The sequence below is a fragment of the Strongylocentrotus purpuratus genome, unplaced genomic scaffold (genome assembly GCF_000002235.5).
Source record: "Strongylocentrotus purpuratus isolate Spur 01 unplaced genomic scaffold, Spur_5.0 spur5_scaffold_10, whole genome shotgun sequence".
Lineage (NCBI taxonomy): Eukaryota > Metazoa > Echinodermata > Echinoidea > Camarodonta > Strongylocentrotidae > Strongylocentrotus > Strongylocentrotus purpuratus.
This window is the reverse complement of record NW_022145595.1, coordinates 6,139,227-6,157,702: the sequence shown is the minus strand read 5'-3', so window position 1 is coordinate 6,157,702 and position 18,476 is coordinate 6,139,227. Positions and strand designations below refer to the sequence as shown.

At 38.0% G+C, this 18,476-nt stretch overlaps 1 protein-coding gene across 1 annotated transcript; it reads right to left on the bottom strand.

Moving 5' to 3' along the window:
- Nucleotides 1–647: 647 nt before the first annotated feature.
- On the bottom strand, nucleotides 648–14,606 carry LOC754715 (neurotrypsin-like). Its single transcript, XM_030979301.1, has 9 exons — nucleotides 14,129–14,606; nucleotides 9,237–9,316; nucleotides 7,699–7,834; nucleotides 6,832–6,966; nucleotides 6,029–6,216; nucleotides 4,852–5,002; nucleotides 3,783–4,001; nucleotides 2,645–2,785; nucleotides 648–1,163 (listed from the first exon to the last, which is right to left on the bottom strand). The coding sequence occupies exons 1-9, from the start codon at nucleotides 14,241–14,243 to the stop codon at nucleotides 880–882; spliced, it is 1,449 nt and encodes a 482-aa protein (XP_030835161.1). The 5' UTR covers nucleotides 14,244–14,606; the 3' UTR covers nucleotides 648–879.
- Nucleotides 14,607–18,476: the final 3,870 nt, after the last annotated feature.

The following is an 18,476-nucleotide window of genomic DNA, read 5'->3' as shown; positions in this document are numbered from 1 at the left end:
CGAGATAATTTGAAAGAAGAAGATAAGAAGACAAGTTAAACAATTCGACTTGCCGAATTGCAACAACTCCTCATCTCGTCTTTTCGTCTTGAATAAGTCGACTTGCTGAGTTTCAATAACTCGTCTTCTTGTCTTAGATTATCTCGTCATTTCGTCGGCACTTCTAAGCTTCAGCACAATCCTCATCTAAATCTATGTACACTTGAGTTGTACTACAGTTAATAGCAATGGCAGAGGAAAATTTATCATAAGTGACGAGGGCAGTCATCGTCCTGGAAAGGAAAGCCGGTTTAAGTCGTGATGCAGAAAAAAGTTCGCAACTTCTTTCGAAAAATCAACGCAGGGGCGATTTTGATACTCTACTGTAGTACTGTATATCCCATTAAAAATCATAATCTTAACTGTTACGTAGTACCGTCATGGGGGTGTTTCATAATTTCAGAAGTTGAACTTATCCCTAAGTTGGACTTAACATTTATGGAAAGCCGTTAGCATCTTTGAAATATTTGTACAAGTTATTTAAAAAGGCATAAAATGTTGATTCAAATCCTTCATATTTTCTATTATAATGGAGATTTCATGTTCTTGATGTGGAATTTATGAAAGGTCTAAAATACTTGAATTTCTGCTTTAGAATATATTTCATTTTAAGGCTACAAATGGCTCTCCATAAATTATAAGTCCAACTTAATGTGAAGTTCTACTTACAGTCTTTGTGAAACACCATGGTAAAGTCCATTCAATTCAAAAGGCGATGGACGAGGCTATTGAAATTGCCTAAGGTTGATTCTCGGAAGTCTTTGCGCTTTTGTTTCATGTTACTTGATCTAGCTATAGCATCAGTTTACTCGATACTCGACGAAAGAAACATAAATGTCATCAAACAAACGAATCCTCCGTCTCGATGTTCTTTTCCCGTAAATCTTCCTCGTTCAACTCGGGCTCCATATGGTTATTGGCATTCTCCTCGAATCCATTCGTCGTCGGTTGACCGGCGGTTTCCTCCTCTGGTTCGACATCGGGTTCTTCGTCGTTTTCGTTGGCCGCAGCCTGGTATTTGCTTCTAGGGATATAGCAGACGTACCACAGCACGACGCCGATGACGATTAGGATGATGAGGAAGGCAACGACACCGCCAATCACAGCTGCCAAGTTGAGATTTTCTATAAAGGATTTGAAGAAAAACAGATTGCGTGTTTTTAACATTTTAAGTACTTTTGCGAGTTTGTGCCTGTGGTCATCACCAACACTACCAATATCACCCAAATTATCTCCACCCCTGACAACATCACAACCACCGTAAAAAAACCTCTACCGTCGTCACCACCACCCACCATCGCCACCATCACCGCTACCACAAAACATTCATTATCACCACCACCATTACAACTCCCATCTCCACTACCGTTACCACCATCGTCACCACCCATAAAAAACCTTCACCGTTACCAGTACTATTGCACCAAACATCATCACCACCATCAACATCACTTATAACATCACCATCATCACTAGAACGCCCAATCCACCAAGAACGTCACCTCTGACACCACTACCAACAATTTGTACCACCAGCACCCTAACCATTATCATCAAAACCAAACACCAGAAACAAAAGCCCACTCAACAACAACAGATTTACCACTACCAACATTACCACCAAATCCACAAGGAATCGTACCACTGTTACCATCAGCATAGCATGCACAACCATCACTACACTGTGAAAAGGTTGGGCAATATTTGTCCAACACTTTGTCAATAGTCAACCCAACCATCTATTGGGCAATATTTTGCCCAGTAGTAACATAAGTACCCTGCTTCACACGTGCATAATTGTTTCGTATTTTGTCCAAAATGTGGGCAAAGATATGACCCTCAACTGCCCGACTACGGTAGCCCACTTGTTGGGAAAATCTTGACCAGCTGTTGGGCAAAATACGAAACAATTATGCACGTACTAACGTTTACCAATACCACTGGGCAAAATATTGTCCAATAGATGGTTGGGTTGACTATTGGCACAACGTTGGGCAAAGTGTTGGAAAATATTGCCCAACCTTTTCACAGTGTATCACCACTATTACCCAACGCAGCACCAACTAAACGTATCCTCACCACCACCAACACGACTACAACCACTGCAATCACCTTTACCACCATCATCATCAACAAAAATCACCGACCACCACCATCAACACCCCGAACAACAACAGCATTATCACTGCTACGACTATCACCAGTACAAAGATGAGCACCACCACCACCGCCACATTATTTCTACTACCACAACCATCAACAACATTACCAGCACCAATAACGCCAGCTTTATCACTACTTCAACCATGCACCGCCGTCACTGTTACCACCATCATCATCATTACCAAAAATGACCAACCACCACCATCCACACCCCTAAGAACAACAGCATTAACACTGCTACACCTACACCACCACCACCACCATCAGCACATTATTTCTGCTACCACCACCATCAACAACATTACCAGCACTAATAACGTCAGCATAATATCACTACTTCAACCATGCACCGCCGTCACTGTTACCACCATCATTACCATTTACCAAGACCACCACCTACAACATTACCCTTACCATGGACCGATTAAAAGGGGTAACTTACTCGTCTGGCAAACTTGGCATCTGATCCCCACATCATTGATATGTCTCAACGTGTCGCACCCCACCTGCGAGCCAACGGGAGGGTGGGGGCACTGAGCAATCATGGACTCCGACCCCGTGCAGTTAAGAACTCCGAATAATTCTGGAAGATAGACGAAGCAAACAGTGAAATTCACGTCGAATGCAATTCATTACTTCAATCACTTTTCGCTGGCATTCTTTATATTTTCAACTCACATTCTGCAGACTGCAGAAGTTTCTATGACGAGACCTTTCCATAATGATATTTTTGTTTTTGTTCTGTTGACACAAGTTATTTGAATTTAGATGGAAATGAATTCACTTTAAATACGATCATTTCAGTTCAGTTCAATTTATCTCAGGTCAATAATCCTACTGTGTTGTATGTTGTATTGAATCAAAATAGAATCACAATATTAACAGATAGTTGGAGAGTCATTAAAAATCAAGAGTAACGCAATTTACAAAATAATGAGACAAATGAATATCAGGCAGCATATCGATAAGACCAAGCCCATAAAAACACCAAAGAAAGATTGGGGAAGTCAGTCCGGAACCTCTGGGCGAGACCGACGCTTGCCCACCTCGGTTGTCCAACATTTGTTGCGACATCCGCTTTGGGCTTTATTTCGTTTTTTTGTTAACTGGTAAGGCGTAATCGGGTCGTAATTTGGGTTATACATGTAATATGTTTCGGGTTAGTGTTAGGTTGAGATCAGGCGCGTACACAGGGGGGGGGGGGTTGGCGGTTAAACCCCCCCCCCCCCCCATCACCCCCCATCACCCCCCCCCCCCCCTTTGGATTTTTTTTATTTATTTATTTATTTATTTATTTATTTATTTAAAAAAATAAAATTATTCCCATAGCTGACCTAAAAAGGTGACCTTACCCCCCCCCCCCCCAACGGAGCCAAATGTCAATTTTTTCAAATTTCGAGACCAAAAAAAAAAGTGTCCTCTTACCCCCTCCCCATCCCTTCCCCCCCCCCCCCCCCGCTTATTCAGCGGCTGCCTGAGTCGTTGCGAAATTTTCGGAAGGTTCGGAATTCAACTAAATGTTAGGAATTGATCGTAGAGCAACAGTCGCCGGCTCGAGCATTTGTCTCACGACCCCTTACCTGAAGCTCCAGCCCTAGCAGCGGGGTACGTGTCGCAGCAGTTGACCACCTCGGCATTCTCCGATTCGAAGCCTAGCTGACGGCAAATGACCCGGGCGTCGAGCTGGGTGATCTGCTCTTGGCAAACCGTCCCGTACACGTCGCCGTCGAAGACTTCCAGACGACCTTCGGTCTCGCACGGTCCGTCGGACAACTTCACCCCTAACAAGGGAGGCTTTCCTAAAATAATTGTAGCAAAAGTTTATAAGAAACACAATTTAAATGCTGTCTACAAAATATAATCACATGTATACAGAAATGATTTCAAAATGTACTGCAAAAGCTCATATCGCAAACTATAAGGACGAAATTCATATCGGGCGCTTAATCCTTAAAGGGGAAGTTCACCCTGATATCAATATGGTATAAATAAAAGCGGGAAGATGAGAGAAACAAATTAGTGAAAGTTTGAGCAATATCCGATTAAAAATAGGAATCAAGTTTTGAAGACGTCATCGGTGAAAAACAACTGGCAAGACTGTGACGTATTTTGCGAGCTCTTCTGCAATTTGCTCTGTACAAAAGAAAATCATTAACTTTCATTTATTTAGTTTGTTAATGACGGAATAGAATTGTGTCATAGAGGGGTTGTATGAAAACATAATAGCAAGAATTTTACTGAGAGTAAATGTATTTACTTTAGGGGGAAATATACTTTTTTTGAAGTTTGTTAAAGATAATTCAAAGTTTTGGTATAGGGTCATGAATTTGGTTCAAATGAACATATTGGAAGCATATGCAATTCTACAATATTCAGTGATCGTTGTCGCGGTTGAAATCGAGTCTAAAGTTATGAAATTGTAAATAATCCAAATATATCAAAATTGTAAAGAATCACTCTCCACCTAATTTGCAAAATTTCCCGAAATTTTGTATTACCTTTAATAAAGGGTAAATGGGAGGAGACTTCGCAAGATACGTTAGAGAGTTGACAATTTCTGTTTGATTGATCGAACCTTAAACAAACAAAAAATAATAAATTTGTTATTTTTAATCGTTTTCGGGGTAATTTTATCACTGAATAACCAACCTGGGTCCGACTCGACGTTAGTGCAGGATGCGAATGCATCGTTGTCGCCGGGGCAGCTGGTGGAACCCGTGGTATCGACATCGCAATCGGCCAGTTTGGTTTCAGCTCCAGTGCAACTCACATCCTCCCATTCATACGTCAAGCCAGAATCCTACCCGTATCAAACAAAAAACACAACAAAACAATTTTCGATTAAACACGTTCATCAAAGACTTTCGGAAAATCAACCTGAGGCAATTTAAATCGCTTTATTCAGGCAATTTAAATCGCTTTTATCCAGGCAATTTGAATCTCTTTATCCTGGCAATTTTATTCGCTTTATCAAGCACCATGTGCGAACATCACAATGCCACATTACGTAATCCAAACATGATTTACATGGGATGCTCAGTAGCGTATTGAAGTTGCACTCGAGTCTCAGGCCTGTTTTTATCAGCTCGAGATTGCCAAATATCTCGTTATTTGAACTGTCCCGATCGCAAATTATCCAGTTCATTTGCGTCTGCATCAGCGCTAAGTTGCAATTAGCGGGATATTTGGTCGAGATAATCATCCCAAGATAAATTCTCGAGCTCGAGTTTCAAGTTTCGAGGCCAAGTCTCGAGCTGATGAGGACGCGATTTGTAACTTCGAGATTATTTCCCAAATCAGAAATTGCGGGCTACTTGGCAATCTCGAGCTGATGTAAATTTGGAATTGGAGTGTATTAATTAAAATTTGGATGACATATTTTTGTTTACATGTTACACATTTCCTAGCCTTGATAGACATTTCCACTCTTGTTTTGTTTTTGTTCTTGTTTTCTCTTACGAAGGCTGAACTCGATCCCCTCATGGTGGACTACTCTGGTAAAACTTGGAAATGAGTTATAAAAATGGTTTGTTGTCTAAACTAAGAATATCTGAAGTTAGAGAGAGGGAAAGAGAGAGGGAAAGAGAGAGAGAGAAAGAGAGAGGGAGGGAAATAGAGAGAGAGAGAGAGAGAGAGAGAAGGGAGAGAGAGGAGAGACCGTTACTAAAGTGCATTCAGAATCATACAGAATGAACGTGCTAACACTGAGTTGAGTAATTTGAGTTACTGGCGCATACACGTATTGGCTTCACAGTCCTGATAAGCGTAAGTAAGATAATAGCGCAAACGAAATGACGCTACAAATGACAAGCACTCTCGTATATACCTGAAACTGATTAGCGCTTCCCAGATTCCGTAAGTTGACGAATAAATACCCGAGCTCTCGGCAGGTGACTTCTTGCTCCTTCTCGCCGAAGTTCGGACTGCAAACCTTCCCCCAGCCAAAGCCCGGCGACCACACCTCCAACCGGCCACTGGACATGTCATTACCTCCGGTCAGTCGAGGGGTCAAACCTGAAATGACCGAACAGATTGTTTTCATTCATGATGATAATGAATGTACATGGGCAAGTCCAAGATAGTTTGTCCCATTCGTCGACCACATCTTAAATGTTAGTATACAAATAATACACATCATTTTGTTCGGGCATTAGTAAGAATTACCCACAAAAGGTACCTTTAACACGCCCGAGGCGATAGCCGAGGGTGTTTGGACTGTTTTGTAGGTTCCGAGTGTGGGTAATTTTACTAATGCCTGAACAAAATTATGTGTATTATTTTTTTTTATAACATTATTTTTATTTGTTTTATAAAATGATGCTTTGTAACATGATTTTACTAATGAACGGTCATTAGCATTTGAAAATGACCGGTCACTATCAAAATAACGTGTTAGGCAAAATAAATGCCTGGTCACGTGTACGCTCTCAACCAATCATTTGATAGGATCCATGTCATCATCTTATAATAGCTGATAATTCCCTTTTCCCCTTTAAATGAAAGACTTTGTTTATTCATTTTATCAAACACGAACAAGGCAAACCCCTGTCTAACCGCGACAGTCGCTGACGCAACCCTACCTCAGGCGCATGACGCCTCGTGTGCAACGAGTATCATACTGTTTCTTACATGTAATATAAGCCGCTTTCTCATTGCATGGCTGACCGTCTGCAACGCCACTTTCGAGGCAGTCGCCCAGGTAGTTGTGTTGTACTCCGTCTGCAGTGTCACACCACACGTTCACAAGGGCGCTGTATGTTACATCTGGGATGAAAAATGATAAACTTGAGTTCTGGTAAAAAAAAAATAATAATAATAATTCTCACAGAATCAAACGAAACTTACACTGAATGTTCAAGATTACAAATAAATGGCATGTGCCAAACAATTTTGGAAGAAAATGTATACTGGCTGAGTAATGAGCAAAGAAAGATAAGGAAATCAAGGTATACTAGCCCCGACACAATTTGTGTAGCCCCATATACACCATTCTGTGTACAGGGCTTGTTACTTTACCAAGACTGAGTCAAATTGATAATGATTTTGATGACTCCAGAACTTTGCATTTCACACCGATACTTACATGCTACATGATCAACTTTTTCTGATCCATTCCACACCTTTTCTTTCACAATGTAATCGCATGACCAGTACTCAACTTTATCTTCAATAAACGTTGAGTGCCAAATAAATAAATATAGAAAGGGATGTAATTATATGTTTACTAAGCATTTTTGGTTTGGTTATATACTTTCATTATGTTAAGGGTGGAGAATAGTCAAACTTTGCAGAATGTTGATTGAGCTGGCGGGGGGGGGGGGGTGAGGGGGAGGCAAGGGATGTCATGTGCTACGTTTCGTCACGTAAAACTGGACAATTGTTCAACTTGTTTTCAATTATAGAACCTCAAATGTTTTTCGAGAACTGTCTGACTATACATCAATAATATTAATAATCTATGGGATTTCTTAAACTTGCTCGGAACATGATTCTTACTTTCAGTGAATCTTGTGACGTTCTTGATGACGTCAGCTCCATGGAATCCCAGCTCCCTGCAAACGACATTTGCGTCTTCTTTCTGTACACCCTCACCACAAACCGGCAGCCATTTGCTCTCCAGTTGATAGAAGTACTACGTCAAGGTGAAAGAAGAAAATATCACTGCTAATCTAGACGTGATCTGAATTTTTTTCCAGCGAATACTGACCCGGGCTTTATTTCGTTAATGATAGGGTTAGGATTAAGTTTAGTATAATTTATTTCCATCAAAATCAAAATCCACAAGTTTCTGCTTTTTGGGTTCCTTTTTTGTATTTGTAATTGTATTTGATGTAATTTTTTAATGATTTGGACAAATAAAACAAAAACAATTGAATTGAAATACAAAGAATAATTTTTTCCTCTTTTTTTATCGTTCAAATGAGATTTATTTTCAGCAGAGTTCAATATAAATGATAATAGTAATAATACAAATTAATGAAAATGTAGTATCACATTTAGGTAGTTCATAACATGATATGATTTGCATGTTTTGTAGAATCAATGGCAAAAAAACATATTGTAAAACGTATAATGGAAAATAATGATCCTCTAAAAGGATTAGGATGTCATGGAATTTTCTGACAAAATTGGGGTAAGGGTTAGGTGTAGTGTTTCAGGGCTGAAGTTAAGAATTCTAGTATATTTTCAGCGTAGGAAATTGACTCGGAGCAATAAACCAGTTTACTGACCTATTCAATTTCATGTAAACATTTTAAACGAAGGATGTTCTTGACAACCTGAACGCTTGACAGAAGGCTTGCCCGACATAGCAATGAATAATGTATGATTATGGATTCCAAGTACTGGGGGGGGGGGTATTGTATTTCATTCATTAACAACAGGTTAATGCAATTATCAATGGTGAATAAGGGCACTTATTACAAAGTAAAAGGGGCACCGTGTCAAAGTAAAAGGGGCACCTCTCAGATTTGACCAGAGGCAATTTTCATAGGTGGAAAGGGGCGCTTATGATAATGGAAAAGGGGCTCTTATTGCAAAGTAAAAGGTACACTTTTCTAAGGAAATGAGGCACCCACCGGAGATTAAAAGGGATATTTATGAGAAGGGATAGTGGATCTTATTGCAAAGGAAAAGGAGCACTTATCAGAAGGAAAAGGAGCACTTTTCAGAAGGAAAAGGATTCTTATTAGAAACTTAAAAGGCCACGTGTCAAAATAAAAAGGGGGTAATTATCAGAGGTGAAAACAGGCACTTATTAGAGTGGGAATGGGCACTTCTTACAAAGGAAAATGGGCACTTGTCAAAGTAAAATGGGCATCTCTTAGATTTCAATAGGGGCAACTATCAGAGGTAAAGGGCACTTATAAGAACGTGGACCAGGCACCTATTAGAAAGAAAACGAGGCACTTATCTAAAGTATAAAAGGGGCACTTTTAGGGGTACTTTACTTGCAAGAGTGGGGGATGCTGTGCCCCCATCCCCTTGCCCCCCCCCCCCCCTAAGAGCGCCGCCTCTGCACCAGGTTCACTTACTTCCAGTACACCTTCATGGATGTCCGATCCTTCGATCAAGCGAACTTTAGTTTTCGGTGTCGGCACTTGAGTGGTCTCGGCTGTGGATAGACAAAAAGACAAATGTTCACTTATGGGCACATTCATATCAAGTTCAAGTTCAAGTTCATTTTATTCAAAACCACACAAAACATGATGTAATCTTTTACATCAAATAGAGACTGGTAATAGTACATTAATCAACATATATTAACTTGATTACATCATAAAATTAATGGTTTTAGGACCCCTGTAGAAACTAAGCTTGTGAGCGGGGCTCTACAGTCAACAAAATACATACATTAACAATATGGCAAGGTGAATAAAAAGAATGAAATGTATATACAAGGGATGGAAAACAACTTACATACAGAATACAGAGCATACAAATACTCACACACGCGCGCGCACACACACGTACACACCACAAACACACTGATGAGTAGGTCCTTTAGTGGTCAAAAAGCAATTGAGAATGAGAAATTATTATGATACAAAGAAAAATTATATCAGTCTTCCAAGTAGGTACGTTTTAGATAAGAATGAGTTGTACTATTTTGTTATAGACAGAGGCGTTGCCAGAGAATTTTTAACTGAGGGGTGTGAAATTGTCACACAAATCTCTGACAAGCAAATAAACTTTTTCATCAGTGTTACTCATTCACCGATTGATAATAAAAAGTATTCTCGGATCCAATATCTTTTTATACAGAACGCTTTTATAGGTATAGTTATAGTTGCAGTTGTAGTTGTAGAGGTGAAAACAACATGTGAGCTTTCTCTTTCTATTCATTCCTACGGGTAGCAATATCCGGTGGCAATTGCACTTGGAATTGTTTGCCTTTGAAAAGCCCTCACATTCTAAAAATAACAAGAAATACAATGGAGTTAAAAAAAAAAACTTCGGAACAAATGCTGATGCCACATGTGTGTTTGCCCCCATAATATATGTGACGTGTTAATTTCAATCACTTTTGTTTCCTTCCAAAATCTCATAATTCATTACTTTATCACCAGACAGTTTATTTGTCAATGCAATTACATTACCGGTATTCAACTTCGTCTTTTGCTTAAGCACACGTGTACCCTTGTGAAGCTTGACTATTACATAGTCTGAAAAACACTCGTGTGTGTGTGTGTGTGTGTGGGGGGGGGGCGTTCCCATGTCCATATATTTTGAAACCGTAGTAATACCCATATATAGCAGGACCCCCCTTCCAATTTGCTTACCCAAAAGGTGTCAGAAAATGCGAAGATAAACGGGGGGGGGGGGGGGGGGGCTTGTCAAAATCGTTTGAGTAGAGCAACGCTAAAAAAAAAAGCGTTATATCATATGTTTTTCTTTTTTTGTTGCTTCTCTCCCCCAACACCACAACATCGTACATCCGATCCCAATGATTTTTATTTTTTTGATTTTTTTTTAAAGCATCACGGTTGATTCAGAATCCTTGATTCAGAATCTAATAGAAAATAGCTTCCAGACATTTCTACAGTAATTGAAAACCTATGTTACTGTCATCCGAAATCAAAATAATGCAGTTTTGTTATATTTGTTCCACACTCATTATTTTGTATTGCACGCGCATTATATTTTGCAGATACGAGGACAAATCATCATAAAGCAAAACAGATAATTTTTTAAAGGCAGGTTGATAACTTTATGGGCTTGAAATCTAATAACAACTCAAGGTTTTAACTACAAAAGATGAGCAGGCGTCATTGAATTGTATTTAATGGAATATCTATGGTTCACAGGCTCATTTTTCATTCGTGGCCTTCTGACTGTTTATTGCGATTTGTCATTGAATAGATGAACGAGTTTGAACTCCTCGACCCAGCTTCGACCTCATTGTCTGATTCTAATACCATGCGATGACAATAACACTTTTGTGCATCGTTTAACAATGTTAAATCTGACATGCCGGCACTACGTGTTATCAGTGTCTGTGATATGGTGTAATATTGAAGCCCTAAACAAAAAAAAATCGCGCTTCAAAATGTTGAAGAAGTGCCTCAAAAAATTGAAAAAATCTTTGAGTGACCCGTTTTACCATACTCGTTTTTTCCCAATAGACCGTAGTGTTATGAAAACCGTTAGGAAAACGCAAATTTGGTTTCGATTTCTAATCATAAAAAATCTTGATAATCAGACAGGCGATCGGCTTGTAAAAGTCATGGGATTCCTGACTGACCTAAAGGTTTATAATTATCATTGCAGCATGAGCTTAAATCCAGGATTTTGTTTCAGAATCTGAGACAAAGTTAATGAATCCCTTTAATACTTTAAGAGGAAATTTGAAGAATACAAAAGGGCAAAAGCTTGCTTCGTGTTAAAAATACACACCGAATGTTTTGCTCGAACGTTCCAATAATATTGTGCAATATTCTTAAATTCTCAAACTTCCAATCAGAGAGCCTAGAAAGCACTCTCTGACATAAATTTGTCAAGTGAAATGTAATCCTATTTGTACAAGTCAATGGCCTTTTATGCTGATTGTTATAGTTATGGCTAAGCAATAATAGGCTTGGAATTTTTAGTTGACTTCCGCATGCAAATAGCATGACGCATGGCTCACAAGTAGGGTCTTGCATTGTGACGATTTTAGGGGAAATGAAAAAAAATTCATATCGTGGAGGAAACGTCAAAAACGTCCATCCATTGAATAGTGCAGTTCAAAGTCAAATCAAATCAATTTTTCGTTTCATGTATCCAATTTGCAGGCCCAAAAACTGAAAAGGTTAAATTTCAACGGCATTTGAAAGACAATACTAATTTAGAACTTTCCTTAAAGGGGGGGGGGGGCTTGAAAATGTTTTTAAGTGGGAAAATAACGACTATTAGTTGTCGATTAGGACTAAGGAGCTATAGAGCCAGTAAGTAATAGTCTGATTTTTCAGACCATTGTACCGAATGGTCGTACGTTTTATGCTGCGCAAAGATTCGATCAGTCTAATTTGGGCCATTACAAGAAGTGGGTTATTGATGTAGTCAAATGCTCATGTACCCTCTACAGCTCATGTATGTATGTTATTACCAACGATGAAAAAAAGCCAGTCAGTCACTCAATAGTGTCTGACAGTGAAGTCTAGAAAGTAAACGGTTTCCTTGCATAATTTGAATATTAGGACACTGCTAAAGTTTAAATTTCACAGATAGGACATACGTGACATATTCATAATTCCTGCAAAGTTCTACAGAATTCGATGTTGGCTGCAAAAGGGACATAGTATCAAAGTACTGCAAAGTGAACGAATCTGTCAAATGCTTATTTGCTTTGTGGATGACGGTAACCTATGCTATTTCTTTTCCTTGTAATTAATAAAAACCATGTCTAACTACACAACAAACTAATCAAGGACTCGGTATAGTATTAATGCCTTCATTCGCAACGAGCTGCCGAGTTTGGTTAAGTATTTCGAAGGCTAGCAATATGGAAAATGTTGACTTTTACAAACACCCCACCACAGAGTACATAAGGCCATTCGGGGGGGGGGGGGGAGGGGCGGTGTTCTGGGATGAAAAGAGATAGAAATCGCGAAAATGGGGAAGGTACTGGCATGATAATAAAATTGACAGAAATTATTAGAAAGTTACATGAGCCCGAGACTAAAGAACAAAGCAGAGAGAGAGAGAGAGAGTGAGAGAGAGAGAAAAAAGAAGAAGAAAAGAATAGAGAAGGACAGAAAATGAAAAAGTGAAATTGAGATGGAGAGAGAAATAAATAAACGCTTCTACGGTTTATCCTATATGTATCTACCGATTTCCCAGATTGTTTTTTTTTTAGACCAATGTTAGAAAAGGTTTTGTTCAATTTATACATGTCTATATATGTGAAAATACAATCTACTACTTGTTTCCACTATACCCGGCGATAATCTATCCAATATAACTCAAAATAAGAATTGCTATTTAATATTATATTTTGAAATAAATAATGTCACGTTCACTTTTTTGTAATAGTTATTATTGAACTATTATGTTATATGCTATTTCCTTATATTACATGTTGTCTTGTACTGTATTTCACTGTAAATATGACAATAGGCCTAGTACTTGTGCCATACGTCTTTTTGTTATTCAATAAAACCGATATTTAAGTGAATTGAAATTTGAATATTGCTCGCTTATGTTAGTATTTTTGTTTGTATACCAACTAAGAGCTGACTGAGGTGTAGAAAATGGGTGACAAATTAGTGCGACTTTATATCCAACGTTAATTATTTTTTTTAATTCATCATTCACTACTGGTGCTTCTATATCATTATTACAAAATTAAAAAAGTAGATACGCCTATAATTCATATCAATATTAAAGTAATATATATGTACATGTATTTCCTACACAAATTACCACTGAGCTACACGTAATTTTTTCACACTTGTATACTCTATGTGTACATTATGTATATCCATTTAGAAGCAAGAAAAACAACGATTGTGTACTGCATCATTGTCATTTAATATATAAAACTTATTATTCAATAGGCGCTCTCTCTCTCTCTCTCTCTCTCTCTCTTTTTCTCTCTTTTTCTCTCTCTCTCATTGTGTGAAGAAGTGCATGTGAGGAAATAAATCGAAAGAGAAATCGTACATTCTCGAAGTAGATGATGATGAAATCAAATTATAAAACAAATATTGGACGTTGTCCACCTAGATCTATGTTTGGCATGGAAATTTATCAAAATGAAAAATGAAAAATGAAAATGAAAACAAGGTCATGCTTATATGTTTTGTAAAACAAATAGTCAAGTAGGCCGATTTCCTTATAAATACAAAAACACAAATTAATAGATGAAATAATCTACACAACTATATGGTACACATTTGTATCTCTGTGGATTAGACAAGAGGATATCAAATTAGTAGTGACTTACCCTGGACTAGGCCTACCCCGACAGAGACGATGGCAAGAAGAAGGGCCAGGATCCATTTTCGATCCTGCTCACGAACACTAGACGATCCGCAGGATATACGCGCGGTTGTCGCCATTATTTTTGCCGTACGCACACACAAGAACTGCCCGATTGTCTATATTCAGAATTTCGCGCGCTTCTCTGACCTGTCCCGTTTCCTGCTTTGGTCGCCTAACAGAATAGAGCAAATACAGAAAGCCTGGGCCTGAATAGTTTCCAAGATATGTTTCCCTTTAACGTGCACTTATCTTAGAACGATGTGATCTGAGCTTGTCAACAGTTCAACTCCTTTAACTTTGTAGGATCGACTATGATTCAATTATTTTTGTATCACTTTGCACGAGTGACGTCTGCTACGCTACAGAATAAAATCAAAGCATCTTCGTGCAATGGTATGTGCCCCGCAATGATCAACTTAAACTGTCACAGATCAGTGCACAGTATTATGACTGGCTAATAATACATGCATCGGGTCGACCGTATGGATCAGAACGCCCAATATAACAACCTCGAATGGCTTTTGGAAGTAGTCATGTTTGCTCGAAAAGGACGAACAAAAGATATGAAACCACAATAGGTGTGTGTTTATCAATGACACAGTGCGAGGGTGAGTGTGTGTTGTCCTTACACAGCGCATTATTTGTCTTCTTTTGATAGAAAGGTAGAAAATTGACATGACCTTCATTTAAATGTAAACACCAATTCCAGTCACAACCGCAAAACGTACTCCCAATCGATCGATATTGACATATCTTGCATGGTCAGGTCAGGTGGGAACCCCGCCAGTTTGGGAGAGGGAGGGGGGCAAACACCAGCGGGTCCCAACTTCCGATATACTAAAAACGTAAACAAAATTAAGTTCCTCCCACATGGAACAAGTAAAATTCTCATTTTTCCAGTTTCATACATTGTCTGATAATTATTTCCAAGGCGCTGGGTTTCCAGAAGAAAATGCTTTCATAATAATAATATCTTAATAAGTAGAATAGCGCTTTAAACATTACAGAATGTAAAGAGAAACATAATATACATAGACTCATGGAAAAAGTACATCACATTATGCTACTGAGGGAAGAAATATGTTTTAAAGGATCTTTTGATAGTGGCAAGACATGTTAAAATCTCCCTGCACGGTCACTGACAGGTGTTTATCTCATCAAATCACCTCTCAATTAACATGAGAAAAAGGGGGACCAATGGTCACCACTTAGGCATTGGTTGCTTTATAGAGGGCGCAAGTAGCTATAAGTAGTGCAGTGAAGCTTTGAAGGTACTATGTCCCATTTGCAGCCAACATCAAATTCTGTAGAACTTTGCAGGAATTATGAATATATCATGTATGTCCTATCTGTGAATTGTAAACGTTTGCAGTGTCCTAGTATTCAGATTATGCAAGAAAACCCGTTTACCTCCTAGACTTCACTCACTGTCAGACACTATTGAGTGAGTGACTGACTTTTTTTTTAAAATCTTGGTAATAACATACATAAAATGGGCTGTAAAGGTACATGAGCATTTGTCTACAACAATAACCCACTTCTTGAAATGGCCAAAATTAGACTGATTGAAACTTTGCGCAGTACAAAACGCCATCTCTTTGGAATGCTCATCCACTGAGGATCTGATCACTAGAATCCCTAGAAACATTTAAAAAGAATCTAAAGTCATATATGTTCGCATGTTATTTTAGTTAATTATATGTTGAATGTACATCTATGCATTTTTTTTTCTTCCCCCTTCTCATTTCTCTATGTATCTCATTCTAATTCTATCCCTCTGCGCCTCAGAATAGTTAACTAGATCGATGGCGCATAATAAATGCTGTATTATTATTATTATTATTACGACCATTCAGTATAAGGGTCTGAAAATCAGACTATTACTAAAATGATTGCAATCACTAAAGCTCGTTATTTTCCCACTAAAAGACAATTTCAAGGCCTTTCGTTTTGTGGGAAGTATTAAATCAGTATTAGCTTTCCAATGCCGTTGGAATTAAACCTTTCATTTTTTGGCGTGCAAATGAGCATTGCAATGACATAGTAGTCGTTCAGATGAGATGGATGATTGAGATTCCTCGCGCGAACGCACACGAGCACACGCACAGAAATACGCGCACACTCACACACACTTTGCATACCCACGCACACGTCCTAAACTGATTTGAAGTATTTTAACAGCATTTTGAAGAGACTCTTTCACGATCTAGAGTCACTTAATATATATATATATTTTTTTTTTAATTTTATCCAAAACGTGTTTTTTTTTTATAAATCCAAAGATGGATAATTAGTCCATTTTCCCTCATAATTAACCTATAATTTAATATTATCCATGTTTAACCCGTTCATGCAGTGAAATAAACTATCAGGAATATGTGAGAGCCGTTTCATATCAATAACTTAAAAACTTCATGTTAAATTGAAAGATTTATAAAAAAATAAGTCACTTTTGCAATAAAACTGTAAATATGTAGGATTTTGCTGTTTGGAGAAGTTCATTTATATCGGAATTAGAAAGTTTACTCAGGTATTCTTTAATATATTATCTTTCAACTGGACAATTAAAAAATAAAAAATAAATAAACAAATCACCCAAAATGACTTTTGGCGCACTTTGGTTCCTCCCTGACCTACTGTGCGCTGGCGTTTTGTATTGTCCGCAGTTAATGTTTTCTCATCTGTTGAACAAAATAATGTGTTTCATTAACAGTGAAAGATTTCGTGATATTGTTATTCACTTAATTCATAGGTAGGCCCTATAAGTTCAGAAAGAATTCTATTTCACAAGCACGTCCTGTAAACCTTAAAGGGGGTGAAGCATGGACAATACTGGTTAACGCCATTTACGACTTCTTTTGGAAAACTGCACGTAAACGAATAGACTTGATTAACGGTTAGTGCGCTAGCGTTCGCGAAAGAGACTGAAGATCTCCTCACGCTTCGGTTTCGCGTATGTTGCATGCACGTGAATACTGGGGTCGCGTAGTCCGCAGTCGTACCCGCTTGACACCGAGTCAGGACACGAAATACACGTAGTCTCGTCATGCTACACCCCCTTAAAAAAAGCATGACATACATGAAATGTCTGAGGTTTGAAACGAAATAAAATTCTCAAGAAATAATAGTATGATTACAGCAATGCAGGTGGAATAGTGAACTGTGATTTATTGCCTGAATATATGCTGATTCTTCGGCACAAGCGTTAATGACAATTATTACGAGTAACCTAGTTGTATCAATACATTCACCGACGCTTGTTTATACCTTAGATACACAAACTCTAATAGATTACATTTTTACCACAGATAGAGATATGCAATATCTCCACACAATCAGTTCACTAATTACTTGTATAGTCCTACATGTATGGCAACACGAAAATGACAGCATTGTCAATATGACATTTTCTACACCACTTGTGAACTCAGCTTATTACAAAATGGCAAAAAATCCTACATGAAGTTTTTATTATTTTACTTTAAACAATTATCCTATTCATTTCTTCAGACTTCTGTAGAGAGACATTTTCGTTCTGGTAGATATGAATCTAATAATTTTTTTTCATTCTTCAAATACCATAGTACAAAATTAGAAAATATTGCTCTTGCTAAATGCTCTCATATTCAGGAAATGGCGAGAAATAGCTCAGTTTGGACCAAACTTTCTTGTCACATGTGATTGATCCCATACACACATCTTTTTACTTTTAATTATTACTTATGTACTACATCATGAAACTGTTAACCTTTCCTATGCAGTAGGTTCTGGGCAGTTTTTTTCACAATATAATGGCATTTCGAATACTCGACACTACTTTAAGAGGGTATTCAGTAGAAGCCAAACATTATCATACAATTTTCTGTTTAACATATGGAAATATAACAAAATATAAAATGTACAGACAATAAAACTCCTCAAAATTCCACAGTTATCACTTTAGCAATACGTACCTGTATTTAATAGTAGCTTTTTTCTGAATTTAAGGAACGGCTCTCTTTATTAAAGGTAATACAAAGTTTTGGGAAATTTTGGAAATGGGTGGATAGTGATTCTTTACAATTTTGATGTATTTGGATACCCCTGTGGATGTAATATAAGCAGTAGAAAATTTAGCCCCTAAAACACTTCTGCTTTCGAGAAAAATTGAATATAAAAATTTACCGGTGCTCCCGGTAAATGTTGATATACATTTCAATTAGCGTCTACGGCCCTACGATGGTAGCTGCGACCATGAAAATATCAGAATAATTATGTAGTTGTGATATATAATTTCCAAACGGGAATAGCTAATCGGTCGATTTTAGTCC